General features: G+C 44.0%; 1 protein-coding gene across 1 annotated transcript in view; it reads left to right on the top strand.

Moving 5' to 3' along the window:
* SNTB1 (syntrophin beta 1) overlaps positions 1–17751 on the top strand; it is a 196299-nt gene that overhangs the window by 164164 nt on the left and 14384 nt on the right. Inside the window, exons 4-5 of the mRNA XM_074986722.1 lie at positions 2338–2477; positions 16550–16746. Coding sequence (XP_074842823.1) covers positions 2338–2477; positions 16550–16746 — 337 coding nt within the window. The remainder of the gene's footprint in view (positions 1–2337; positions 2478–16549; positions 16747–17751) is intronic.

The following is a 17751-nucleotide window of genomic DNA, read 5'->3' on the forward strand; positions in this document are numbered from 1 at the left end:
CCATTGTGAGTTTTTTCTCATAGAATCCTAGGGCTGGAAGAGACCCCGGAGGTCATCAAGTCCAGCCCCCAATTCGTTCTTCTATGAAGGGCTTTACTTAGATTTTAAGGTCTTCGGAACAGGGGCCATGTTTTTGTTCTATGTGCGTACATAGCCTGGAACAGTGGAGTTCTGATACCACACTGCAAGTTCTATGCACTTCAGTTCTATGCACCTGTACAAATAATAAAATAATAACGAGGGTGAGAATGAGGACCTCCATTTTAACCCCAGTCAATATAATTGTATAACCTTGTACAATAAGTCATGTCTGCTTGATATTCCAAAGGTGCAAAATTTGGTTTCATATCCAGATTTTCCAGCCATTCAAGTGTTTTTGGTTTCTGATGTTTCAGTTCATATGCATCAGTTACAGGTTGTTTTGAACTACAAACTTGAGAACCGCATCTGAACTTCCCGGCCCTTTGAGACATTTTGAATCAAGGTTCTGGTTTCAATCCCATGTCTGCTTCCGATTCTGTTTGTTTAAACTGGTATTTGTGAAATGTTTTCAAGCCAGGATTGCACAAGTAGAGAGAGAGAGAGAGCAGTCATCGTGGAACACAGAACTTATTAGAAGCTGAGGTAAAACTAAAAACCAGGGCCAAATTATAGATTGCTACCACTTAGGTGATTAAAGGAGAATTTCCATTCGCCATAGGAATATTGTTTCTTTTTAGTGACTTTTTTGTCACAAGGGACAACGACTTCAACAGCAGATAAGACACCATCAAGAAGTAGTAGTACACATACCTGACCTTGCATTATAAACTGTGAATTTGCAGGGGAGATCTTAGACAACATGCCATTGTGTTTTGAAGAGACAATTGCTTGTTTAGTAATAACACAGAAAATGATGAACTATTGTTCTCCAAAGTGAATTATTTTTAAAGATACTTTCATGCAGAACCCACGTTCACGTAGGCAGAGCTGTCCCTATGGTATCATGATTTGGGGAGAGCGTGCCAGGTCCCAAGGGCCAGCATGATGGGCTGGCACAGTGGTCCTGGAAGTGATGTATTTGTCACTTCCACCCTGTACCCTCCCCGCCAGGGACATCCCTGCATATAGTTGTGTTTGTGTGGGTGGTAACGGGTAGCTGTGCCATAACTATCCTTGCTGTTGGCAGCAGAAAAGAGGAAACATATTAAATGGAAAGTTGGAAAATCCTATATTTTCCAGGATAAAAGAGATGGGTTTACTGTTCCTTTTGGTGGGTTACAGTCACTCTTGTAGCCCATTTCCAGAGAAGTTGCCGTGTTAGTCTGTATCTTCACAAAACAAAAAAGCAGTCTCATAGCACTTTAAAGACTACCAAAATGATTTATTAGGTGAGGAGCTTTCGTGGGTCAGACCCACTTCTTCAGATCTGGACATTCAAATTGTTTCTGAGAGTTTGTTTTCTCAGTGTAAAACCAAAATATCTTTGATCATGTTGCTGGAGGAAGAATAGGAAGAAGGCATAGGCCTAGAAGGGACCTTTGAGAGGTTGTCTAGTCTGTCCCCTAGCTGAGACAGACCTAAGTAAACCTAGAACATCCATGACAGGTGTTTGTCTAACCTGTTTTTAAAAACCTCCCGTGATGTTGCATCCTCCGAAAGTAACCAGTTCCTGTGGTGCAGGATTCTCTCAGGAGTATAACCTGAGAATTAACATACTACTACAATGAATGCATGGTGGTAAGGACACCATCAGTGGGAAAATTCTACCCCTTGTTGAAGTCAATGGATTTGCCATTGATTTCTAGAGTCAGGATTTCACTCCGGGGCAAGTTGTGTTCAGAACCATGCCAAGTCGTTAATCATAGAGTTTACAGACGGATCATCAGGTTTTCCCTCTCCGCCACTGCCACAAGTTACCTTTTTCACAGCATGCCTTACATTGATTCTAGTTGCCTATTCAAGGACAACACGCCTCAGAGGTTTTTTGAAGATCAAATTTAAATAACAGACCCAGCTCTGTCTCGGTTTTCCTCTGCTTATTTCACGTATGTAGCAGCCCATAGCAAGTGAAGGATACAGCAGGTTTGGAAGTTTTAGTATTAATGACAGTGACAGATGTTCATTGTTCTGGTTGCACTTCAGTCTGTTTTTGCTGCTTCTGGTCATATGTTTAGGATATTATTCAGGAGACAGAAACGTTTCAGAGACCTGTAGTTCTAAAATTTGTTTCTTCATTAATCTTTTCAGCCCGAATCCTACATGCTCATGTTGGCAGGCTCTGTAGTTGCAGGCTGCTAGCCTGTCCCAATTCTTTTCCTCATTCCTTGTTTCATTGGAACTGTTGATCTTTTCCAGGTGCCGGGAGAGAATGAGAAACACTGGAAGCCAGCACTGGTTGTACTGACCGAGAAGGACTTTTTAATTTATGACAGCATGCCACGAATGAAAGAAGCTTGGTTCAACCCTCTGCGTACTTACCCTCTGCTAGCCACCAGGTAGCTTTACATTTTATTTCAGATGCTTCAGTAGTTACTGTGGGGAGTGAATCTCTTAAGAAAAGAGATACACACGTGCGTCACACTTGAAATGTCATGTATTTAGAACCAAAACTTTTGTTGAGGTCTTCAAATACTCAGCTTGTGCCCTTCTCTCCCTCACTTCCAAATTCTGTCCAGGACTGGAATTGCTGAAATACCACAAGAAAGATTATTCCTGTGATACTGTGAGCCAGGAATCGAAACAGGAGTGGTGGAAATCTCATGCGAGAGCACATTCACATGAGCTTTCCAAGCAACTTTGCAGACCCGAGAGCTTGAAATAAGCATCTGTACTTCTGAATGCTTATCCATGCTAAACCAAGAGCTCAATGTAGGACATGGCTACTCAGGGTTGGAAATACATTTCCATATCTATGCTTTGAGGTTCGCCTCTCACCAAAAATGGTGCACATTTTTGGAATGCTTTACTTGCAGTATTGTTTGTATCCCTGTTCTAAGTGGCACATTTAAAGCTTTTCCTAAGTGAGTGAAGTCTTTGTTCTCATTATCTAAAGTGTCTTATCTTGCTATCTCAGGTATTTCTAGGGTTCCCATCAACTTTCTTAGTACTTCAGTGCCAGATACTATACCTGTCCTCCTCTACTAATGCCCATGTGGTATTCAAAAACAAGGGTAGATACTGAAATCCTTAATGGATGGAGTGTGTTGGAGTGCCAAAATGCTCCCCATAGCTAATCAAGTCAAACAAACAACACAGATTGTGTTATGTGCTTAGATATTTATTTAATAAAATGTTTTTATGTGGCCATTGCTGAGATAGACACACTGGGTCAGAATTTTCTGTGATGATGAGTGAGTTTGGGCTAGGGTGACCATCTATCCTGTTTTTACTGGGACAGTCCCTTATTTAAGTTGTCTCGCAGGCATCCTAACTTTTTAAAGAAAATTGGCAAATTGTCCCATATTTTGTTCCCTGGCATCTCGTGTCTCAGGGCAGCAACCTCCACTGTCAGGGAGCCCTGCTGTAGGGCAGCTGCCCAGGTCCCTGGTGACTTGTACCTCGGGGCAGCAGCCCTCTCTGCTGGAAGCTCCTCCATGGGGCAGCTGCCCTGTTCCTGAGTGCCCTGCATTTTAAGGCAGCAGCTCCTGCTGCAGGGGAGCTCCTTTATGGGACAGCTGCCCCATTCCATAGCAGCTCCTGCTGCTGGTGAGCTCCACCACAGGCAACTGTCTTGTTCCCTGTTACCCCATGCCTAGGGGAGGCAGCTCCCGCTGTGGGGAAGCCCCCTCTGTGGCATGGCTGCCCCATTCCCAGGCCTCCTTGCCAGGAGGTTACAGAGCCTCTATCCAGGGTGCCTCTCTATGCGGCAGCATCCCCCATGACTGAGGAGCCCTGACATGGGACACAGTACCCTTTCCCCGGAGGCTGGTGATCCTTATTTGCCATAGGACAATGTGGTCACCCGATGCTGGGTGCCCAACATGAGGCAATTTAATGGGACCTGATTTTCTGAAACTGCTGAGCATCCACGCTCTGAAAATCAGACCCCTTTGATATGTTTCAAGTTGAGGCCCTAATTATAGAGTCACGCAAAATTAAGAGAAATGAGTATGTGCATAAAGGTGATTCACTGGAAGGTATTGGCATGTTCCCAAACTCACCTGTTGGAGTGAAAATGGTTTGTAGATAGTACTGAAGTATCATTGGCATTCTTTTTAAATAATGAACCAAGTTGACGGGTCACAAATAGAGTGAGTCAAGTGTGTTTGGTGGAGAGAAATTTTACACTTGGATATGGATAAGTGTGTGGTCTCCTTGCCATCAGCAAAACAGACTGCAGCATATTCCTTAACTAAACCAGTGTCCTTCCAGTGATTTTTTTTGTAGATTTTCTTTAGCGAAAACTGAAGTGCAGTGACACCCCAAAAATATTTTTACTAATAGACATCGAAGGAGGCATCATTGCCAAGCAAGCATGTAGAGCATAGGAAATGCATGCGTGATCATAGTGTTTTTCCTAGAACATCCAACTGTGTTATGGAGTTCCTGCTTCACTCAGAGAGAGATACCGGCTTGGGGCAGTATAGTGTCCTTAAATCCTGAGTTGACACTGTCAGGCGTACAGCTGTCAGACACAGTGACTTCATTTTTTTTATTTACTAGCATGCATGCAGTATCATGCACAATGGAGAGATCTGCCTGCATTGTTCCATACACTGCGAGTCATCTGTGGCTTTTGACACTAATACTCATATTTGTCTGCTTGAGGGCTTGAGAAGGAGTTGCTGCTCTCATTCCCCTGGTCTGACCATTTTTTAGTGCCATTCCATTCAGTGGGACTGGGGCCAAGTCACCAAGCGGTATCACTCTCAGCAAGCTCACTAGTTCCTTTTACCACTTGCTCATTTGGTTTACTCCACTGAGTTCTGTTGCTTCAAGAGCTAAGATTTTATTGTTGAATAATTCAGTGAAAAATAAATAAAAATTTAATCAAAGGGCTACAGATACCATAAGTTATTTCACCCCAAAAATATCTAGACCCTGGGGAACTTTCAAATGTAGTCCTAGAGAAATGAGATGCAGAATATGAGCTCATCAACATGAACACCCTCTTCCTCCAGAAAAAAAAAATTAAGACCTCATGGAAACATCCTCAGTCAAAGCACTGGCATCTCATAGACTCATCATCTGCTCTTGGGATCAGCGTGATGTCCTTCTCACATGTGTAATTACTAGTGCTGATGACTGCTGGACTGATCACCACATCTTCGATTCACAATGGTGATTAGGATTGTTAACAAATGGAGAAGTCAGAGGAAACCAATTCAATGAAAGATCAATATACAAGGCTTGAAGGACCGCATCAGATGAAGTGACTTCCAGATAGGACTCCAAAGGAAGCTCCCAAAAATACATACTGAAGAGGCAGAAGAACGCTGGTGTCAACTGAAAAATGCCGTCATTGGAGCTTGTGGAGAAGCCATTGGCTACCAGTCCAGGTTTGATTAGAATGATGTGGAAATTGAAAGCCTGAGTGAGGCGAAAAGGAAAGCCTTTAGGGCCTGTCAAAACGACATCAGCTGCATAATGAAGGGAGAAGCATGTGCCAAGGCAAAAGTCCAATGTAAAACAAGGACTCTGAAAAAACAGTGGTGGACTATGAGAGTGCAAGAACTCCAGCATCTCAGAGACATCAGCGATGCAAGGGGTTACGTCAGTGCTATTAAAGCTATTTATGGATTGTGATCGAAAAATGGTACGCATCTTTCAAAAGGCAATGGAGCCATTGCTACTCGGTGGAGGGAGCACTTTAATGAGCTCTTGAACAGCCCCTCCACCGTGGTCCTAAAATCCATTGACCAACTCCCTCAGCAACCACCTAGGGACAATCGTGCAACACTTTCTACCCTGAGTGGAGTCCAGGCTGCTCTCAAAACAATGAAGTGCAACAAGGCAACTAGACTAGATGGAATCCCTGATGAAGCCTTCAAAGAAGGCAGACCAGAGTTCCACAAACAACTCCACCTCCTGATTCTCAAAATCTAGGATAGGGAGCAGAAGCTACAAGATTTCAGAGACACGCTGATCATCTGCCTCTTCAAAAAAGGTGGCAAGTTGGACTGTGGAAACTATAGTGGCATCTTCCTCGTGGCAATGGCAGGGAAAATCTTAGCTCTAATCCTTGCAAAAAGTCTCCTGCCACTCAGAAAAAATTCTCCCAGAAACCCGGTGTGGCTTCCCACCATTCCAAGGAACAGTGGACATGACCTTCACCACCCAGCAACTGCAAGAAAAACGTCATGAACAAAACCAAGACTCATACATGAGTTTCATGAACCTGACCAAAGTATTTGACTCAGTGGGTGTGTCTACACTTGCATGCCTCTTTTGAAAGAGGTATGCAAATGAGGTAAATCGAAAATGCAAATGATATAAATTTGCATATTGCACACACCATTTGCATATTCTAATTTTAAAAGAGCTTCTTTCGAAAGAAGAAGGCCAGTGTAGACGCTGCTCTTTTGAAAGTAAATCCCATTTTCGAAAGAATCCTTCTTCCCATTAAATAAAGGGAAGAAGGATTCTTTCGAAGATGGGTTTACTTTTGAAAGAGCAATGTTTACACTGGCTTTCTTCTTTCGAAAGAAGCTCTTTTGAAATTAGAATATGCAAATGAGGGGTGGAATACACAAATGTATGACTCATTTTCATTTTCGATTTACCTCATTTGCATACCTCTTTCGAAAGAGGAATGCAAGTGTAGACACACCCAGTCAGTTGTGGCACTCTGCAGACCATCCTCTCAAAGATCAGCTGCCCCCAAAAATTCACAAGCATCTTGAGGTTGTTTCACAATAACATGACTGCCACAGTATTGAGCATTGACAGATCGCAAAGCTACCCCTTTGAGGTCAAAATGGGGGTCAAACAAGGCTGTGTAATTGCCCCATCACTGTTCTGCGTCTTCATGGCCATGACCCTTCACCTCACTGAGGGCATGCTTCTGAATGGTGTGAAGATTGTCGATAGAATAAATAAGAAGCTTTTCAATCTCAGGAAACTGAAGGCTAAGAGCAAGACCTCCCTGACCTCAACCATGGACCTTCAGTACTCAGATGACACATGAGTGCTGCTCTTTCTCATGCAGCCCTTCAGACCACCTTATGTGCCACAAGAATCTTGGCCTCACACTGAATGTCAAAAAGACCAAGTTGCTCCACCAACCCTCACTGATGGGAAAATCCCATGTACCTTTTATTGAAGTCAGTGGAGAACCGTGCGAAGATGTGGAACACTCCACCTATCTTGGAAGTCATCTTTTTGCTAAAGTTGACATTAATGCAGAAATCCAGCATTGTCTGAGCCGTGCAAGCTCTGCTTTTGCTATCCTGAGACAAAGGGTCTTTGAGAACCGAGACACCTATCCCAAGACAAAGCTCCTTGTATACCGTGCAGTGGTTGTTCCATGCATTGGAAACCTGGACTAAAATACAAGCATCATTTGATGGCACTTGAACAGAATCTTCAACGCTGCCTCAGGAGAATCCAAAATATCTCTTGGGAGAATAGGCACACAAATAATATGGTCCTGGAAGAGTTGAAAATGACTAGCATTGAAGCCATTATAATTCACCAACAACTTTGTTGGACTAGTCACATGGTTCAGATGTCTGATCAGCATCTCCCAAGACAGATTCAGTTTTCTGAGCTCGTGGAAAGTCAGAGGAGCATTGGGAGCCAGCTGAAGTCATATAAGCACATTCTGAAGGCACACGTGAAAAAGTGCAGCATCGGTCGATGCTTGGGAGAACCTTGACCAAGATCATCCCCAGTAGAGAAGGGTAATCCTTGATGATGTGGCGCAATTTGAGAGGTTCTGCCATGGTGCAGAGGTGGAGAAGAAGAAAAGAGCATCAAAAACTGCCCCACACCCCTTCAACACCCACCAACACCTGCCTCGTCTTTGACAAGATCTGCAGCTGCAGAATTAGGATGACCAGCCATTAATGGACTCACAAATAGGAGGGTGACATGAAGATGTCCTGCTTGTCAGCGAGTGATCACCAAGACACTCTATTGATGTAAAGTAAGGTGATTACACTGTGCATTACTCCACACTGACAAGCCTACAGTGGGTCTCCAGCAAATCCAATAAGAGAAGAACAACAGAAGGGAGTGTCGGAACTGCAGGACATGCTGACAGTCTGTCACCAGGCTCTGATACAGACTCAATATATACTGCACAGCCTCAGGCGGTAGTGCATCTCAAGTAGTTAGGGAAATGAATGCCAGGATGATGGATCATCTCATCCCATTCCAACATCTCTCTTTGCTGAGGAAGTGTCAGAATGTTGTGACCCAGTGGGCAAAGCATTCTGGGAGGCACAAAGCTAACGTGAGGAAGCTTTGACTGGGGGAGGGGCAATCAGGAGCTTGCATTAAGTGAAATAACATGCATAATGACTTTGTGTGAGGGACACATATGGTAGTCGCAGGTAGGCATTACGGTAGCATGTTGTGTAAGAGAGGCAAAGAGAGAAATCCTTGCCCTAGAGCAGAGAGTGGAGACACAATTATATAATTATTTGTGCTGTGTGGCGTTACATGCTGAGAGCTGCATAGGCCACATTGTTCAGCCAAATCAATCGGGGCAGCCAGAGCTGTTCAACTACCGAAGGAGCAGGGTTAACCACAGACACATGGAGGCAAGTTGGCAGCCAGCAGAACAGTGAAGGGACACGTTCGCTGTTGCCTCCCATGCTGTGCCTGAGGGAATAAAAAGGAGCCTGTTGTTCTTTTGGACTCTCCATTTAGTACGTGGCACGCAACAGTAACTGCTCCCCTAAAGATGGATTAAATACCACCATAGTGTTTGCCATATTTGGTACTTCCCCACCCATCTCACTTATTTTTCTTGTAACGTTCAGATACAGTCTCACAGGTGGCCAATTAGCTGAAGGCTTTTGAGGGAGAAGCTGGCCTGTTTTGCACTTCGTTTGGGCCCCCAAAGCAAACAAACCAATGGCATGTCTCCACTTGCCATTTAAAGTGTAAAAAGTCCCTTTTTGTGCAAAAATTACAGGAGTGTCTTCACTTGCCAATGGCTTTTTTCAATGGAACGCAGAAGGAAACACCTCAAAGAGAAAGCCGCCTCTGTGAGTGGTCTGTCTTATCGGTGATATTTTTGCGGTCATGTGGAAGCGAAGACACATTCTGCTTGTTTTCACAGCTTTTAGCCTTTGGGTGATATCCCACAGTGCCTGCATGACCACTCTAGCCCCCAGTTCTGCTACTCTGGTGCCAGGTAAACAGACATCCACTCCTATAAACCCTGTAAATCCCTGGGAACTTTAAAACTCCACTTCCTGCTTTCCTGGCAAGTGCTCACTTATCTGGCCCCGTGATGATGGTTGCATCAGGGAGGAAATAATCCCCTTCTTGGAGCAGTGCTGAGCGACTGGAGCTGATCATTTGTTTAGAGAGAGGAGGGCTTGTCTACACTTGCCCCCAACTTCGAAGGGGGCATGTCAATCAGGGTGACAGGAAATCACTAATGAAGTGCTGCGGGGAATGTACAGCACTTCATTAGGCTAATTCCCCACAGCGGCAACTATGAAGCATCAAACTTTGAAGTGTAGGCATGTCCTGTTATTTTTTGTTGTTGTTTAAAGCCCGATGAGACTCCTTATATGATTATTTGCCAGACAAAGCAGGTTTTTATTTTTTACAGCATCTGTTGACATTGTTGACTGCTGCTTTCTTACATTTGTTAGTGATTAGTCTGCTCAGTGGCACATTCTCTAATGCCCTTCTGTGCATTGACTGGAACAATTTATAACCTTTCACATAGGAAGTCTGCAGACAGCATGTTGTAATCTCCGCTGCCCCCGTCTTTAACCTTTTTTTTTTTTTTAAATGAGTTCTTAGGAAACATTTTTGCAAAGCTAACACATATCTGAAATGCTCTTGAATGCTGAAAAACTACAGAGACTTGTTCAGTCTACCTGGGAAAATGAACAGAGGAAAGTGGAGGTAGGATGAGGGGCACAGTATTACAACTGCATAACAATAGCAGAATTTCAGCTGTTCTTGTTTGCTTGTCAGTTTTCCACCAGTAGCTTTACATGGATCTGGCTTTTTTCCCCTCACTTTTCTTTGAATGCTTGATTATTTTAATATTTCAACAAATAAATGTTAGGCATCCGTGTAAGACCAAAAAATTACCATCAGTTTGTACTCCCAGCTTTGTGCTGAATATGGCTTATCTATAATAGAGCCAAGTTTACATTGTACACTGAGAGGCATTGGATTCTAGGACTAGAAAATACAATGAGGACCCCTGGGTCTGGTGCTGAGTTTAAGGTGTTTTTTCCATAATATGTATGTTTCAGTTTGTTCCCATTTGTCCAACTGTGATAACAATACTTACCCCCCATCACAGGACTGTGTGCAGCATAAAAAAAACCAACCATGTTAAATGTCTGCAGAGTGCTGTAGAAGTTAATGAAAAACAAACCTACCATAAAATTGTATTACGTATCATAATCAACATAAAAAAATTAGTGCAACATCCTGAACTCCCATTTAGTACTAGCCCTCTGCATGTTATGATTCCAAAAAGCTAATGCGAAACTACATCTAGGCTATGTCTACACTTGCATTCCTCTTTGGAAAGAGGTATGCAAATGAAGTAACTAGAAAATGCAAATGAGGTACACATTTGCATCTCTGACACTTCATTTGCATATTCTTATTTTGAAATAGCTTTTTTCGAAAGAAGAAAACCAGTGTAGACATTGCCCTTTTGAAAGTAAACCCCATCTTCAAAAGAATCCTTCTTCCCTTTTTTTATGGTAAGCAGGATTCTTTCGAAGATGGGGTTTACCTTTGAAAGAGTAATGTCTACACTGCTTTTCTTCTTTTGAAAGAAGCTATTTTGAAATAAGAATATGCAAATGGGGTGTTGTGTATGCCAATTTATACCTCATTTGCATTTTCTGTTTACCTCATTTGCATGCCTCTTTCGAAAGAGGAATGCAAGTGTAGACACAGCCCTAGTGTCCTAAATGGTGTTAACTTGGTTAGCAGTTAGTGCCTTTGTCTGGAAATATTCTTTGTGCTTTGGAACACAAACCAACAAATAGCTTTCGTTGTTAAATAATGCCAAAGCAAGGCTTGGAATGTTTGATAAGGACAATTACTCCGTGTTATGTTTAATTTATCAACATGTTTCTAACCTTTCTGTTGCTGTTTTTATCTGAGCGCCAACCTGTAGTGAGTACACAGTTCCACAAATATTATTTCTGCAATAGAACTAGATAAAGATTCAGAAACCCCCAGCTGTGGGGAACGCTTTTAAACTTGTATGGCTTTCGCCATTTAGGAAGGTCTGAGAATTCAGCACTGTCTTTTCTCAAGTCTTACAGAGATGCTACATTAGGGGCGAAGCTGGAATGAGTAACTGAGTAGGGACGATGCTTTCCATGGGGATATGGCTGTTGGAGAGCAGGTCTTTTGGGGGAAATCAGACTGAGGAGGGTCCTGTGTAGAAAAGGAGTTATGTTACGTGGTTGGGGGGAAAAAAGCAATCCTGTAGCACTTTAAAGACTAGCAAACTAATTTTATTAGGTGACGAGCTTTCATGGGACAGACCCACTTCTTTAAATCTGGCAATTCTATGACTGTTACATGGTTAGGTTTTTCAAAGTGTTTAGCTCCACTGACCTGCTTGATGACTGCACTTGAAGAAGAGCTTGCATCAATGGCTACTGACCTAAAATCTAAGCTGAGCAGTTGAATACCTGCTTTGAAAATTCCCCACCCCACCCTAGTGTCAGTGAGGATTTCACTGTCATTTGTGAAGATTATTCTGTGCTGCAACAACTTCCTGAGTGTCTTTTCATACTATTAAGATAAAATGCAGATACAGAGTCCCACCCAAGAGCAACTCTTTGGTTTGTACTCATCTCCTGGTATTGTGCATAAGCAAAGGGAGGGACCCAGAAAAACAGACAGAATAAAAACAGAACAGGAAGCAATCAGATAAACTGAAAAACTAATCTCTGTTCACAGCTGTCTAAGGAATGTGATGAGGGGAATTCTTCTGTAACTGTCTGTTCCTAATACACCTTGTATCAACTTAATCCTGACCCGACTGGTTTACAAATGCCAACATTCTTGTGCCCCCTGGTGGCGGCCTTGGGGTCTGTAGAAAAAGCTCTTCATTAAGCTCTCAGTGCTTCTGAGACGTATACTGTATCTCAGACCTTGGAAGGTCGGCCCTGTTGAGTAACCTTCAGGCGACTGCATTGGCTGAATATTGAAGGTTATGCCAACACCCAGCTTCCAGTCTATCTCTGTTTGTTCTTTGTGCAGCACCCAGCTTTGAATAACCTTCAGGTGACTTCTTTTGAAGACGAACATGAGGGCTGTGCATGCTAGTAAATGTTTTGACATTTTGTAATGTTACTAGGACTGTTTGCAAGCTGACAAAGTAGGTTTTCCTATCCCCTCAAACAATTGATTTTTACATCAATCAATTGGTTTGGGCAGCTACACAACATGCTCTTTGGTTTTGGCTTTTTAAATAGATGTATGGTTTTTCAGTGGCCCAGTGATTTCTAATTTTTCATAGGAACAGCAATAGGATTAGCCGAAAGGAGGCTTGGGAGTCCTTTCTTAGATCTAATACCACAGTAGTGATACCCCATAATAGTAGTTTCCTACTGAATACCTGCCTAGATCATGTCTCACTCCATGACTTGCCAAAACCTGATCTCAAATTAGATATACAATTGATGCCATGATGGGTAGAATTTAAAGAAATGTACAGTATAAGCTTTATTATCCAGCACCCCAGTGAATGGGGTGGTGCTGAATAATCAAATTTGCCAGTTATTGGAGTGGGGTGACTGGCTTCCAGCTCTGTGACCACTGCTGGTGACTGAGCAGCCGGTGCCCAGCTCTGCTGCGGCTGGCTAGGCAGCGATCCTGTGGTCACTGGATCTCTACCCCTCACAAGGCAGGCAGCCCCCAGCCCTGTGGCCACTGGCCCTGCTCTGCCAGCCCCAGCTGGGCAGCCACTGGTGGAGGAGATGCCAGTTAATAGAGCATGCCAGTTATCTGAATTCCAGATAACCTGGCTTTTTCTATACCTGCATTTCTAATATTCAGTTTAGTAAGAAGATCGCGGTATGGATGAAAAGTAGGGAATAAATCTGCTTCATAGTGGCTGTGACATTATAGTTAGTAGATAAGTCCAACATGCTGCTTATGTTTATCAACATACTGTGGAACCAGTAATGTTAGCCCTGCGTATCGATATCGTGCAATGCCATTTCCCTGTAGAATGAGCTAGTTTTAGGCACTTACTGTCTGAGTATGTGGTTTCCAAATTGAATGGTGCAGTGTGTGACAAGTGCTGGGAAATACTTACTAGAGCAGTTAATGAACTCTGTCTGCAGCAGCCAGGATGTGACACAGGACTTTGAAATACTTCCCTGATATATAGTTTCTCACAGGAAATAATGTTAAGTCTGTGATCTGTGACTGACTGTTTTATTACACTGGTGCAATATTGTAAAGCACCTCGCTCTCTCTCTGGCACTCGGACCTAAAAACAGCTTGCCGGGGGGCAGCGTGCAAGTGATTGCTGCAGCCATCGTGCATTGGGGATCTGAGGCACAGAGCTGCTATGTCAGTGTTGTTGTGAAGAGCTCTGTGTCCACTTGAAAGCTTGTCTCTCTCACCAACAGAAGTTGGTGCAACAAAAAATACTACCTCACTCACCGCGTGACACACACACACATTGTCATTTGCCCAAGGAGGTTAGAAGCAGAGCCAGGAATATACCTGGGAGAGGGATGTCCAACCCTTTTTCATCGGAGACCACAAGGCAATTTTTTACATGTTCCAAGGGCTGAACATCAAATATCCCCAAATCACCCCCTCCGACCCTCAGCTTCAGATCCCTCACAGCCCCAAGCCACCATCAGCCTTAAACACCCCATAGCCCAAAACTGCCCCCCAAACATCATGGCAGGGGCAGCTCCCTGCCACACTGAAAGACTAGGACTCAGTTAATTGGTTTAACAGCCAGATCCCTCTTGCTGGCTGTTAAACCGATTAAATTGAGATCTACCCCTGTGTTTCTTAACTTTTTTTTTCATATAAAGTACCCCTTTAAAAAAATATGAGTATCCCAGTACCCTTGATCTTCAGACATGCAAAATCCCCAATCCCCGGTCCCACCAAGGCATGTACCTATGTGCACCACCAGTAGAAACACATGCTGCCAGTTGTGGGCACTCTGTAAATCAGCTGGGCAGCACCTGAATCTCTCTTGGGCAGATGTCCAAACACTCAGCTTAGAGGGAACAGTACCTCATTCCTACTTACGCTGCTTGTTGCTTGCTGTTCCCTCTCCATCACTGTCAGGGAGCTACAGGACAGCACACAGCATTCCTGCATCCCTCTTCCTCCTGACTGGTGAGGAGGAGGCAGAGGGGAGAGTGACCCAGGCTATGAACGTTCCTCTCCCTCCCTGACAGTGAGAGAAGGGGAAGAGTAAGCCACAAGCAGCATCAATAGGAACAGAGAGAGTGCTTCAGATCCCCTGCCCTCCCTCAAAGACTCCTTTGCCTCCTCTGCACTCCTGTACACCCCAAACCCACTGACCTGAGACCCCACACACACACCCCAGCCCCCGCCCAGATGCCTGCATGCCCCATGCACCCAAACCCACTGCCCTGAGCCTCCTGCACTCCATCACACTCTTAAGTTTCTTGTATGTAATGTCCTATTGTATCCCACTCCCATGTCCCCTACTCCAAGGCCCCACCTTGGGTGGGGGACAGTTCAACGCAATACGCATAAGAAATGTAAGTTACTTTTACCCCTGATAAACAGTACCATTCTGTGATGTCAGGTACAAGGAAGCTTTCTTTAAGGAATGCAATTAGTTGGGAATTAATATTTAAGTGTGGGGATTATTTTACACTGCAGGTAATTACATTGCAGAACCTTTTATTATACGTTGTGTTTGTTTGTGTGCAACATTTATCATTTACTTATGGTGAGATAGAAACAGACACATCTGTATTTCTGTTTTCTTCAGGTGTCAGTTTTATAAGAATCACTCTGGTTTCTTATCAGTTGCCTCTCTGAGGGTTACTGTTTAACCCTCAAATGGGGAAATGTAGTTCTCGACGTTCATCGTTACAGTTGAACTGTTGTAATGTCCTGCAATTACTTTTCTAACTTCCTACAATCCCCACTTTTAAATATGGATAATCCCAAGGAGAAATGAGATTTTTGGATGCCAATTTTATTTTAGAACAACTTTTTCTGAAATGTCATTTTCGGGCTAGGTGAACAAATCTTTCTTTGTCACTCTGACAATCAGCTGGTCGTGCTGGAGTAAAAGTTAGTTTCAGGTTTTCTTTGGGTACCACAAAACACAAGAAAAAAGTTCAGGTTTCAGTTAGTTGGTGCACTTGAGATTATTTATGCTTTAGTTGCTTAAGGTAAAATATGCACAAGATGGTACTTGCTGTCTGCTGCTGGCTCTTTTATCGGAGCCTGCTACCTTGTGTCTAACCTCATTTAGAGTGAAGATTGTTAGGTCTGATCTGAGATGCATTGTGGTTTCTCTGTAAATAATGTTATCTGAATTAGCTCTCGTATTTCCAAAGCAAATCAAATGGTTTGGGGCTTCCACATTAAGGCCAGAATCAGGTACAGAACTTTTATAGTTAATTTTTGTGCATGATTGCCAACAACCCCTGATGCAGAGTGACTGGTGTATGCTCAGATGAACATGAACACCCTGTCGTCTGTTCAGACATCCTGGTGCTTCTTTGCATAGGCTGGTGCTTTAATTGCAAGGCTGTATATGGGCTCGCTGCCCTGTGCTTTCAGTGTTTTAATAGTCAGGCCCAGCACCAGTGTTGTGCTCTGAGCAGAGCACTTGGGTGGCCGCCCAGCTGAAATTCAGATGCTACCCAGCTGATTAGCAGAGCACCCACAGCCTTCCACAACGTGTTTCCATTGGTGGTGTGCAAACATGCAGCTTGATGCACGAAACCAAATGTATTCCACACATGGATAGAAATACTCACAGGGAACACTGCCAGCAACCACCATTTCTAGCCCAAATAAGATGGACCTAGTATCATATACAACCTCAGGCACCAGATTTTGGGGCTGATTGATTGCACTGTGTCCAGTTCCCAGAGAAACTGTCCACATCAAAAATCCCTTCCCCTCTCCGCCCAGCTAACAGTGGTTGCCACTCTTGCTGGCAGACACAAAAGAGACCTTAAGCTACAAGCTGGCTCAGAAACCTACACCCTCTCCATGTGCAGATCTGGGTTTAGGCGTCTTGTCCTACTTCTGCCCTTCTGTACTTGTTTCATGGATAAACAGAACCATTCTTTCTCCCTGGCTGTTACTCAAGCACCTTTTGCCAGCATTAAATTCACTCCATTGCGTACAGCTGTGTGATGGGGTACACCGAACAGCACCAAGCAATGCAGCATTTTGATTTTATTTTTAACTCCAATTTCAGGTTGGTCCATTCAGGCCCAGGTAAGGGATCCCCACAATCTGGGGTGGATTTGTCTTTTGCAACACGCACTGGTACACGGCAAGGGATTGAGACGCATCTCTTCAGGACAGAGACTAGCAGAGACCTCTCCCTGTGGACAAGAAACATCGTTCAGGGCTGCCACAACTCAGCTGAGCTCATCACAGAAATCGCAACCCGTGAGTAACACTTGGAAATTCTTCTTTGCATTAAGTGACTTTGGTGTTTTGTCCTAAGGCCAGTTTCTCAGTGTGAGACTCAGGCACCTGATCTGGGATCATTAGTCTGGGTCAATATTTCCGCTAGAGTTGATTTGAAAGTTCAGAATATCGGTTTTCTGTGAAAAATGCATTGCTGCTTTTGCAGCCAGCTCTGAACTTCTGTAGTCAGTGTGGCAGGTTATGTGGTTTCAGGCTTCCTGTCATGTCATCCTGACTTCCCTTTTGGTCTTTTCTTCCTTGCTCTGATACAAGTCTAGCAGCCAACAATGCATGGAGGGCAAGGCCCAGAGATGGGGATCTTCCGCCTTTGGAAGGTGATTGTCATAAGAAAGGAGGGGCTCCTGCTGCTGCTTCTGGTTCAAAGCACCACAGCTTGTGACCCCCAGAAGAAACATCCTCCTGGAGTATTGGAGACATCGGGGGAGGGTGTAAAGGTTACTGGTGGTCTGGCTGGGGCACCTGTCTGCAAAGAGGAGTGGGTAAGGTAGGAGCCATAAATAGCCAAAACTCACAAATGAAGTTTGGCCATTTACCCACCTTGACCTGTGTTGTTTAAGGTTAAAAAACAAGCTGGGGGGCAGTCTAACAATAATGGGTATAAAGCACCTCTCCATTAGGACAACCTGCCTTCCTTCCTTGCATGATGCAGTCCAGGATAGAGTGACTGAACACAGCAGTTTCTGTTCTTGGGTCTTGTCTACATGAGGAAAATGGCATAGCTATTCTGGTTTAACTCTCTGGCCGTGTCTACACGAGCCCCAAACTTCGAAATGGCCACACGAATGGGAATAAGGGGACTTCGAAGTAGGCGGGGTCCTTTCGAAAAGGAGCCCTGTGGGGACGAGCCGTGCGGCGGCGAGGCGCGTCAATTTCGAAGTGCCGCGGCCGCCCGCATGCTAATGAAGCGCTGAATATGCATTTCAGCACTTCATTAGTAAATTTCAAAAATGGCCATTTGCGTGG

Source organism: Carettochelys insculpta, chromosome 2 (genome assembly GCF_033958435.1).
Source record: "Carettochelys insculpta isolate YL-2023 chromosome 2, ASM3395843v1, whole genome shotgun sequence".
Classification (NCBI taxonomy): domain Eukaryota; kingdom Metazoa; phylum Chordata; order Testudines; family Carettochelyidae; genus Carettochelys; species Carettochelys insculpta.